The sequence below is a fragment of the Aptenodytes patagonicus genome, chromosome 6, assembly GCF_965638725.1.
Source record: "Aptenodytes patagonicus chromosome 6, bAptPat1.pri.cur, whole genome shotgun sequence".
Lineage (NCBI taxonomy): Eukaryota > Metazoa > Chordata > Aves > Sphenisciformes > Spheniscidae > Aptenodytes > Aptenodytes patagonicus.
Window position 1 is genome coordinate 26,257,189 of NC_134954.1, and position 12,338 is coordinate 26,269,526.

General features: G+C 37.9%; 1 protein-coding gene across 1 annotated transcript in view; it reads left to right on the forward strand.

Moving 5' to 3' along the window:
- Positions 1-677: 677 nt before the first annotated feature.
- Positions 678-12,338, forward strand: part of ARHGEF4 (Rho guanine nucleotide exchange factor 4) — a 178,854-nt gene continuing 167,193 nt past the window's right edge. The window contains exon 1 of the mRNA XM_076341624.1: positions 678-759. Coding sequence (XP_076197739.1) covers positions 721-759 — 39 coding nt within the window. The 5' untranslated portion in view covers positions 678-720. The remainder of the gene's footprint in view (positions 760-12,338) is intronic.

The following is a 12,338-nucleotide window of genomic DNA, read 5'->3' on the forward strand; positions in this document are numbered from 1 at the left end:
GTAGTTGTTGTCTTTAATTCTAAGTGCACTGTGAGCAGACTACCTGTAATTCTCAGTCCTGGCCACTAAATGTTGATAGATTCTTTACTATGTGACATAGGTTGCACCTCTGTGTTGCTGAATGTTACTGAAGCACATAATCTTTGCGGGACTTTAATGTTAAGTAAGAAAAAAGAAGAAACTGAATTTGCATTTACTCTTCTACACTTCAAAAGACTTGTTCTGCAATTTTTCCTTACCTTTAAAGATAGTAACTAGAAAGCTCATAGTGTGGGAGCCTTTGCTTTTAAATGCTGCAGCAAGCGTAATACTGATTGAACTTGCAGTTGGCAAAAGCAAAAGCTGGGGGGGATGTAAGGGAACATGTGCTGTCCTTTGTAGTTCCAGTTCTTTTAGAAGCACTCACAAATAGCTCTAGTTTCTTTAGCAAATACAATGGCATCATTCTGGGCATGCCTAGTAGAAGTGTTCTGGGGCTAGTAAACTGTGAACAAACCTGTTTGCATTGCTGTACTGTACAGCACAGCACAGATAAGCCCTAATTGTTATGCAACTCCTTAGCATAAGCTCCTGGCATGGCTCATATGCTTCCCTTGTACTAAGATCGTCCAAAATAGCAACAAGAAAGCATGTAACTAAAGACACAGCAGGAGTGTAGGAATTCACCCAGGCCTTGGATGTTCTAAAGACTGAACAATTCCTCATTTTAAACCTTCCAAAATGCTAAGCATAATGTATTTTCTTCGGAGCTTCTTCAAGGTAAGCAATTTCAAACTTTTCCTGAGTGTGGGAGTTTGTTTGGTTTAGTTTTGTTTTGACAAGAGAGGAACTTAGATTTGAAGTCTTTGTACAGGAATGTAGAAAGTAGTTTTCTTGAGAACTGATGCCCAGTAAGTGCACTCACCAGGTCTGCAATTTGTTTTGCTACGTTAACATTTGATTTGTAGAAAGTGGTTATTTTCTGCTACAATAAAAAGGAAACACTTGTTGTGGATTTCCGTTGAGACACCCTTATACGATGAAAACCATAGAATTTATGGTGTAAGCCACATCCATCAACAAGGAGTTGTTAGCAGTGAAAGATGCATTTTATGAGGAAAAAACAAATTATAACTCATTTTTATTATGTTTTCCTGAAGTGTTTGTTGTATTTTAAACATGCCAAATTGAGCAATTGAACACTACCATCATTGAAATGTTTTAGATATGAAATAAACTATAAAACGTTGCCAATAAGTATAAGTTTGTATTTCATATTATTAAAACAACCAGGCCAAAAATCTAATCTTCAGTGATTGGTATGTAACTCTCTGGGGACAGTTTCATTTTCTGTGAATCTAATAAATTCTACAGTTTTATGACTGAGCTCCTGCTACTGTCTGCTGTTGGACTGAAATAGTTGTTTAAGATCTGAGTTCCAGCTGTGGCTTTCACCCTGCTCAGAATTACGGCACAGTAGTGTTGCAGCTGGAGCGTGTGCTGCAGGTTTCATTAGAAGCGTGCACTGTCAAATGTGTAGATGATTTGGAGAAGTGTGGGTCAAAGGAAATGAAAGTTTAATCGGATTAGCGAATATTGGATTATTCCGTGATCTAAAATGTTAGAATTTGAAGTGCAATAGAGAATTATGCTAACTTAGAAGAAAAATACTTAAGGAATAGAATAACTGTAATCAGCTGAATTCCAGCTTCCCATTATGTGGTCACTTACTCACACATTTTCATGCCAAACTACTTCTTGGTAAAGTATGCTGCCGGATTGCAGCTGTAGTGTAAAGTCAGCAGTAAATCTGAACCCAGAGTTGCTCTGTGGAGACCAACTGCTGTTTGAAATAAGTGTGAGAAAAGGTTTACTTTTGGTCCTAAAACATGTAGCTACAATTAGCACCTGCAACCACCTGATGGTTCAGAGAAAACCAGCAGCACTTCTAAGTAGAAGGTGGGCCTCATTTTTGGCAGCCTTCCTTAGGGAGATTGTGTGGAGCTGGTCTTAAAAATTGCCTACATTTGGGTTGAAATATCTACTTAGCTTTTTCTGAATTACTTTGTTACTCTAAACACTGCATTCTTTGGGAGGTAAAAGCGAGGGACAGGAAAAATACAATAGGAAGGTTTTTCTCCGTTACTGGGATATGGCTGTTGACTCGTCATACATTCATTGCTGTTTTATCACAAGACAAGCTTTGAAATTTGAAAAATCTTAGCGTAAAACATGCTGCTAAAGTGTATGTTGGGAGAGTATATACTTCTCAGTACCTAAAAGAGTATTTTTTTTACATAAGGATCAGACCTCTAAAATAGTGTTAAGACACTAGCATTTGAGAAAAACAGGACTGAAAAACTGGTAGCTGTCATCTGTATTATGGTGATCACTGGATCCATTCTAAAGATGATCATTTTAGTTTTTAACAGCCTTGTGCCATCTCTGTTGGTTTCAGTTTGAGAGAGTGACAACGGTCAATTTATGGCTACAGGTTTCATTTGGCATTAATTGACTAAGTCTAACAGTCAGCTAAGTCAGTCAGACTTTGTCCAAAACGGAGGTAAAATTAAGACTGTTTTAATTACAGTTTCTTCATTGTTTTCTATGAAGTTTTCTTGAAATAGAAAGCTCTTAATTGAAAGCTGGCCAAAACACAGTATATCTAGAGCTGTATTTTACAGGTCCTGCGCACATGCTGCACTCTGACATTCTTGTGATTTGGGTTATGCTAGAATGACCCAAATAGCTTGAAATGCAGTCTGAGGTCTTAGCCATGTTTCTCAATAGGATTTTAGCTCCTAAGATCTCCATATCCACGGCTGGGAACTTTAAAAGTATCGCCCTCACCTGACTGGAAAGAAAAAGTAACCTGGGCCAAACAGCTAATAAACCTGCCCTCGGCTTTGGGATAAATGCTGCTAACCCTATGGGAGAGTTACTGTGGTGCCTCTTGTCCTCCTCTGGAAGTTGTAGCTGCTACTGCTGGTGGGAGAAGCAGGAGGAAGAAGGAGGAATAACATAAACCTGTCCCTGCATCTCTAGGAGGGAGCTAGAGCTGGGTGCAGGGCCGTGGGGCAGGATCGGTAGGGAAGAGCTCAGGACCCCCCGCCTGCCCTCATTTGTTTCTGGCTGGAAGGCTTTTGTAGCAGAGCGCTATGAGTTTGCCATGCATAACTGTGCAATGATATTATGATTTCTTTCACTGCCTGTTCAAAATAGACACAAAATTGCATGCACATCTGATCTTGTGAAGATGTGTCAGCAGAGATATCCTGTTATATCTTGGCTGATCAAAATTTTTATCTTCCGTAAGAATCCATTTAAAGGCTTAATATGTTTATCTTTGGTTCTGCCAAGAGAAATGGGAAGAGATATTGAGGTTGTTATAGATGCACTACTGAATTGGTTTTAGCTGCTGGTTTTTCTCACTAATTTAAATAATTCTCTAACTAAAATATTCTATATATCTGTTCACTTGACTTGTGTGAAAATACTTGGTTTTCACAGAAAATGTGCAGAAATCAGTGTAATTTTTCATTTATTAAATGAAAAATCATATAAATGGCTCAGATGAGCCATAGTTAGTCAGTTTTTGAGAAGTGCAACAGCGAGGTTTATGGAAGAATATTATTGTTTTCTTTATTTTCAAAACCAGAAAATGCTGATTAATAATGCTGTCTTTTATAATGATGGCCACAATAAGAATCACGTTTTCACTTATGGCATGGAGCATTTCAAAACAAGCAGCCTGTTGCAGTAATTTTCAATTTCTGTCTAATACCACTGGTACAGCAGTAAACAAGGCAGGATGCAGATTTGCCACTAATACCTTTAATGCCTCTAAAATAGTATGCCTATTGTTCTCTCTGAACCAAAGCTCCAGGCCACTAATACCAGCTAAACAATTCCTGGCCACTTTAAAAGGCCAGTGTACGCCTGAGCAGTGATTGCTGCAGTCACCAGTTGCAGGCAGAGCTTTTGGGAGCCCTGCTGCTGCTGTCATAGGAAACAATATTGCACAGCTGTAGAACATCCTAAATTTGTATCAGATTCAGTGTTCAGAGTGTCGTACATTTCTCTCTCTCATTGGCCACAACTGCTCAGAAATCTGTGTCATCTGCTTGGTTTTTGCAGCCCATCCAGTTTAGGCTTTGGATCTGAACCTAACTTTGCTGGTTTTCTCTTTGAACAATACGCCAAGCTTGCATTTATATGAATTGGACTGAAGAGTTTGTTCACAATGTTGTGTTTCTCTAAAGGATTTTTGTTCTGATTTGAGAAATCAAACACCACATTTGTAGTAGTTTTAGGTCTTGCATCTGTTTCACTAGATATTCACCTGTCCTGAAAGGTTAGGTTCCCCCCCAAACTGTGGTTTAGTTCCTTTTTTATCACCATCAGTCTTTTAGCTGGGCTAATCTTTGTTAGTCTCAGTCTTGGCACCTCTAAGATACCTGTGAAATGAGCACTAAAATAACATCTGGTTATTCTGCTCTGAGGGTCAGCTCCTTTTTCCCTTCTAGTGAAACTATAGCAGAGGTTTCTAAACAAAGTTCTGATTTCAGGTGGACCTGTGCCAGACATTTACATAGAGGCAGGGACACTGCTGAGTGGACATTCCCTTGGAAAGTCAGAATGTTGTCTCATTGAAAATGTACCTTGTTATCTGCAGAAGCATTGGTTCTGTTGCATGCAGCTGTAACATTGCTGTTGCATGGGGCCATGTCTTGAATGTACCGTGTTTAGCTAAATAATGACTGTGGATATTGCAGGTTTTGCCTAAAACTAAGGAATGACTGTAACATGCAGCTGTTTTAAAAATGTGTTTATCGGTTGTTCATCATCTAATCTAGATGATGTGATATACTAATGTGATCTTTAAGCACGCTCAACTGTCAGGCAAGCAGATACGATGCAGGTATCTTAACAGCGTATTGACCTTTGGCACCCTGTGAGTGTGTGGAATCTCGGGTTTCAATCTTCTAGATATCAAGGTCATCCTGTACAGTGGGATTTCTGTGCACTGATGCAGCAGCTTTCTAAATAGCAACAAAAGGTATAAAGAACAGTCAAACAGAACATTTCAGTGTTGGGTGGGAACTGCTTTCTTGCAAAACTGGCTGAAGACGACTGTCAGTGTTTAGCTAATGAACTTCTTGTAGCATGAATTAAACCAAGCCAATATTGAGCTGGAGCTAAAATGACAATCCTACAATGTCAGCTTAGATATTATAGTAACATCTATAGCAACTCATACTACCTGAGTAACAACTCTGCAAGTAATAGTAGAATACACACCTCTTCATTAAAAACTTAAAAAGGGCTGCTAGTGTCTCATTTAATATGCAAAACAACAAATTTGTATGATTGCACATATGGTTGCAAGAACCCCTGGGTTTTATATACATGTAGAATGGGTATTGTAGTCAATGCTGTGAATATTTGTTCTTGCAAAAATATAAAAAAAAATTTACTTGAGTTTTTAAATGGCTTTAAAAACACAGCTCTCTTAGGAGCATAAATTCACATAAAACACCTCTGTGAAGGTCTTGCTTTCAGGGGAACTGAAGTAGCTGTACACGAACACTTTTCAACTGAGGTAACCACGAACTCTTAAAGTAAAATGCTTTGTCTGAAGTGTGTTTTCCACTGAGACAGGGAGTACGATGGCCAGAGTTAAATATTCTAATAATAGCTTTGATACTAAGAAGAATGGAAATTCATATATTTTATTCCTGCAATGGCTTCCATCTAAAAAACATTAAATTGTTTCCTGATACTGAATTAAGCTGCAGAGTGTACGGCAAATCATCAGGATTGGGAATTTCTTATCCCAGACAATTACCTTGTAACTTCTTAAACCAAAAATGCCACATAGTGCATGGCAATGGGCAGTCTTCATGGAGAAAAAAGTGCTGCAATATGGGAAAGAACGTGATACCAGATGAAGGTACAGGAGCTATCCATTTCTGTATCAAAAGCAAGTAAGTTGGTGAGATTAAACTAAGAGCTAGTTCACATATCAGAAGATTAAAGAATTACCCTGAAAACACTATTAAATGAAAAATGGAATGAGGTTTGGACCATTCATAGCTATTGTGTCAGTGAAGATATGCTAATAAAGAAACAAAGCATCAGATGAACTCTCGCTGTTTTTAAGGAGGGAATGCATTTTGTCTGGAAGAGGCTTAAGGAGATATAAAGGGAAAGGTAGAACTGCTTAGTATGCAAAGTATCTGAATAATTAAAAGACATAGTCTCTGAAGCGTTAATGAGTCTTTGACAGTAAGGGAAACTGGAATTAATGGCAGCCAGATAATTCCTGATTAACCTGCCTGTATGTATGTAAATTAAAAGGGGCAATGCACACACACACAAACACACTCTCCATCTGAAATACTGCTGCGGGAGTTAAGTTGTCTCGTCTTCAATACAAGAGTGCTATTATCAGTCTAGGAGGATGGAAGCAAATTCTGCATCCAAATCATTAACATTTGTGATTAATACTTACTTCAGTATATAGTAATGCCTGTCACTTTTAAGGCAGGACAGACTGAACCGTGACTTACATTGCAGAGGATGTCCACTAAAATACAAGTGTAACAACAGGTACAATTATAATGCATCCACTGACAGGAATTAACAAATATATCCATTTGCTCAGACCTTTACCTGAGAGGAGATACTAAGTGAGACTACATTTGATGGAATCACTTTGACTTCTTGTCCACTAGGATTATTTACAAATAGCATCTCAATATGTGACAACATAAATTGTTTGTAGGCTCTAGATGTTCCAATAAAAGTAGTATCTTATGTTTCAGAAAAGAAAACTTGGCCCATTAAGAGAATACATGTGAAAAGTGACATCCAAGAGTGAAGAGTGGTTTGCTTACAGGTAAAAGTGTGGGAAAAGTCCTGAAGGTATTAGTCAGCTTTTGTGTAATCAAAGCTCATGTTATGTTGAGATCAAGATTTCCTGCAAAGTGGCCATTGGTACCTAGTCAACAGTTTCCCAAATCACCAGAATTGTGACATTGTTGGCTGTGCTCCAAAGAATTCAAGCTACTTAGGAGCCACAATTTTCTTTTGCCTTCAGAGATGGAATCCTGCACAGCTAGAATAGGGCTTGCTGCTGAGAAACTTCCAGTAACATTATTGAGGTCATACAGATGAGTATATAATTACTTAGATAAGCAGAGTTTCAATTCACATGATTGCAATCTAGTAGCACGTAAACAGTGTTCCTTAAGAAAAGGATTTCACCCTGTACACAACCTATAAATGAAGAATGAAAATCTGTATCATTAAACCACACCACAAAGTTAAAAATTACCAGGACCTATACATAGCCTCAGGTTCAACTTTTGACCCCACAAGAATTATTGCCTGAATAAAAATCCCAGGAGACAAGACAAAAATTTGCATCAGATTAATTGCCAATGACAATGTTTGTGTGGTTTTATGCAAAATGCAAGAAGATTAAAATAATGAACAGTTCCATATATGCAAGCACTCCTTCAATAGGACAGCCTTATTCCAGGCACCTCAACCAACCGGGGCTGGAGCCTATGGAGGCATTTTAAACAATTAGCTGAAATGCTTCAAAGCTGAAACAGCATCTTTCAAATCACACACATAAAAATAAAGGTGAAATACTGATATGCTCTTCAGAGGACAGGTCTTGCCAAGATTAAAGGTGGAAATTCAGGCAACGCTTGCTCCAGCAATGTATGACTCCTCCTCCTTCTGATTATAACACTTCTCTATCTCAAACGCCCTCTACTGAGCCAATTTTCTACAATGACGCTAAATAGGTGGGGGCTAATGAGCAATCTGTTACTCTTGGAAATCTCCCATGGTAGGCTTGCCACAGACATTCACTCAGTGCCCGCATGTGGCAAGTTGAGGACAGCGTTTAAATTTGAGTGAAATGCGACCTGATCATATATGTGACCTTTCTGAAAAAAACCAAGGCAAGGCTTTTCCTCTTCACTGGGGTCTCATAAGCATCTTTGCTTCTCTGGTACTAAAAAATTCTCCTTTTAAAAACAGTATTGTGGTCATGGAGGGTCTCGGCTAAACCTTGTTTGCAGAGCCTGGCTCTCTCTACTGGCTGAGATTTAACATTTCCAGGTAGACAACTTTCTGATCAAGCTTACAATATGACCTTTCCAGTTTTAAGTACAACTTCAATGAAGCTGTTTATAGCAGGTGAGCATTAAGCCCTGTGTATTCCCTGTGCTTATTAAAGAGGTCAAGTATAATAATTTAAGAAGAAAATAACCAGTTCTATGAAGAAACCAAAGTTTTAATAAACATCCTTTGAAAAGCAACAGCAACAACAATTTGGTGCATTATCAGGTGAGCATTCAAAAATTAGCAAATTGAGATTGGGTTAAAAAAGGGTATTTCTGCAGTTCTGAGAAGGGAATAAAGTCTTTCAGTTCACAGTATGTCCCTATTAATGGAGGTAAGCTTCTGTAGTTTACATAAGGAGTGAATTCTTGTCTGCTGTCTCAAATTCTAGCTTATATATATTCCAGTTTTTACTTTGACATTTAAATGGCAAATATATGTCATTAAATGGTATTTGGGATATTCTTTATATATTTTTCATGGGAATTAAGTTCCATGAGTTAAAAGTCTTAGGGACCTCTGTAATAGAAATTGTATAAAATGATGGAAAGGCAATTCATCATTAGAATAGTTTGAATCAAGTGTAAGGGAAATCATATCTTTTGAAAGTCAACCTTAACGCTGTCTAAAAAATGTGATCCTTCTGTCTTCAGTTGACACTCTCCCTTCTGTAGATTTATCTCAGAGCTTGTCTGCTAGATTGATTGCTCTGGGTGATTAGGTATAACGCAGACATATAGTGTGCAGGTAACTTTCAAGCAGCGAAAAGAACTGGAATGCAGTTGAAATCACCAGCAGGCTGAAATAATCATGACCAAATGGATAAGATGGGTATTTTTCATACTGTTCTTTCATCAGGCACAAAGTTATTCTGGAGTAATCATGGTTACTACAGGGTTTCAGCTGGTATCATATACCATATCGCTATTAATTATAACATTTTGTTATCACACAAAGTTTGTCTGTAGTGCATACTGGTAGGTGATCGCAGTTCCTGTAAGTGTGCATGAAGGTAATGTGTAAGTTCATTCAGCTCCATACACAACCCTCCCTATCAACGCCAATACATTTTTGTTTATTCTAGATTTCAGTTAAACAAGTGCCATAATGCCCTGGCAATTGAATCTTAACAGAAAATCCCATTCATGGAAAAAGATTCATTCCAGCTTCAGGAGACTGTTTTGAAACAGATGGCTTTAAATATTTCTCACCAATTACAATGAAGACCATTATTTCTTCAGAGGCAATGTCTATTCAGAAGTTGCAGATCATGCAGTAACACCTCAGCTAGCTTGCTTGCTGACAGTGAAGTAACATGGGACAACATGGGGATTGATGTCACAGCAAAATCTGTTTCAGTGTCTGGGTAAACAAGTGAACCGTCAGCTTGCATGGAGTCACTGCTGCCATGCCTGCGCTCTCACGCTGCTGCCAACTCCTGTTTTGGCTCGTGTCTGCAACTGTTGCAATAAAAGTTGGTCTGAATTTTGAAATTAACATCTCCCAAGTCAGCTGTAGGGGTGTTAGTTTATTTCATTTTATTTTATTTTATTTTGGAACAGCTAGCTGATTTATTTGAGGAGACATGTAAATGCTACCTTATTCTGATTTTGACCATCTTCAGAAGAATCAAACTATTTGATTACCCTTCATTTATTTATAAAATTAAATAGTTTTCTGATCCAGAATAAAACACTTAATAATCCTACAGGTAAAGTCATGTGCTTCCTGAATGAAAATGGAAATCACCTGTAAAATTCCCTTTAAAAATTCATAGCAAAGCTAGCCATTCTGCACTGCTGTAACAATATACATATAATAATATATGTATATATGTAATATACATAATGTACATCCTGCATTGCTGTAATCCACCATTTCAACAAAGAAAGTTCAAAGGACAAATTATATCTGTAAGTGGGAAAGCCAGAGATGTGGTGTTGCAGTACCGGAACAGAAGACTGTTAACCGCCAAGGTGTGCAGTTATAGTCACAGTGTACTCCACAGTTTTGGTTTGGTTTTTTTTTCTGAATTTACTCCCAGTGTAACATAGCTGATATCACCTAAAAATTTTTGTGCTTCTCCCTCTTCTCCTTTTTCCTTCGCTCAGTCCCCAAATGCAACAGAAAACAGACAAACCAGCTCCATGTAGAAATAAGATGATCTGCTTCCTCAGCTTTTTTTTATCTTGCTGGTGAGAGCTCAGCTCTGCCCATTGCATTCTGCCTGCTCGGCAGGTTCAGCTGGATACTGCAGTCTCTGTGCTGTCGCTCTGTTTTGTTCAGCTTTATTCTGCTGATGAGGTGTTGTGTCTCAGTGCTGGGGGAGATCAGTCTTGTGTCTTTTTTTTTCTCTTGGGTGTGAGGTTTAAACTCCTGGAAAAGTATGCTCTACACAGACAGTTCTGAAAAGAGGGAAAGAAGCAAAAGTGAGCTTGAATAATGTACTCCCAGAAGTCTTATTTTCTGTGAAGAAATAATTTAAGACTCTTGCTAAGATCCTTGGCCTTCTACCATCGCATTTCTGTTAAATGCATCATCCAGCAGACGGTAAGAGCATGGGCCTTCACACCCTGGTTTTGGAGTGCTGTTTCATACTTGCTATTGCTGGTTTGATATTTTCAGTTGTTCATCATTCAGGCACCATAAGCTAATATCACAGGTCTTTGCCAGAAAGCCTGCAAGAACTGGAATAATTGTTATTTTTAATATCTTAGACTTTTTCTAACTAATTTCTTTTATTTTTTTTCTTTTTGAACACCTGTGGCATTTGTTTCTCTGCAAGACTTCTGAAATAGGCCAACTTTTGCCTTGCTTACTGTTTGTTTATCCAAATCATGATGAAGGCATTTATTAAAAGCAATTTGTATGTGATCTTGGTGCACCATTCATAGCCATCCCAAGGCCAAGAGTTTCCATGACAACTAATTAATAAAGATTAGCTTTTCTTATGGAGCATAAGACTCTCAAGTACATCTTGTTTTGTGATGTAGATAATCTCTCGATCTGGTTTTGGAGACTGGGTCTTGTCAAAGAGATGCCACAGGCAATCTGTTCTGATTTATAGGCAGACTTGGAAGACCATTAGAGGTGAAATCTTTTGATAGCTTTTATTTTCCCAGTTCTTACATTTGTCCAATTGCTCGTTTGTTTACCTGTCCTTAGTAGGTGAGCATTTCTCAGCCACTTTTGGTTTGAAGGACATAGGAGGAAACCACACTCCTTTAAAATTAGCTGAAGAACAACCTAGGTCTACAGACAGCTAAATTGTGTTAAAACAAAGGTATTTAGGTGAAATGCATGATGTTATATTGCTAATAATATAAGAGGTATCATAACACAATATAACGTAATTCTTATATTTTCTTAACATCATTCTTATATTATATAACATACCTCTTATATTATTAAGAGGTACCACTGGAACTTACAAAACAAGCTGGATTTTGCCTGCCAAGTTACTTTCTGCACTAAGAAACAAATATTTGATTTCATACTTAACCTTTTATCAACTGTGAAGTTGCTAACAATGCTGTTATTTTCTATGCATGGGAAAAGGGAAGACAAGTAACAAAGCTCCCTTATTTTTAAGGACTTTTATGATCAGCTGTACTTGGGCAACATCTGCTGTATGTTTCAAACACACTGGGTGATACTTGCCTGAATGGGAGCCTATTTGTTTTTGTGTAAGGGTGAGCCAGGGACAATGTGATGGTTTACACTTGATTTTACTTGGATATCTGACCAACCTGAAACTAATTTTGTTTGCTAAAACAAAGGGTTTTAGAAGAGAAGGGGTTTAGATTGAATCAGAGATGGTGGCTTTCTATAACCTGAGAATATAAGCTTTACATCCATGCATTTCTTGTCTTTCTGTATCAAAAACCAGAAAAAATAAGAATGGTAGTCTGTCTTAAGTTTTGTTTTTGATCTCCCTTTCTATCTGTGCCTTACCTTTTTGAATCAGTGAAGTACTACTCGGCAGTTCTCGAGGTTACGTCAGTCCCATGTTAAGCTATGAGAAAATTCTCCCAGTAATAACAGTGTAGAGCTGTGTAAGAGTGGTAGCACTCTAGTGACTTCTCAAGAATTACAATTCAGCAAAATGCTTTGTTTTGCCTTGACTTTTGTACCTTCTTATTGTGCAAAGCATTTTTGCAAGTGAAATCCTTTTTACTGCTGACATTTAGTTATAGACTTCTTGGTTTAGGGGCATC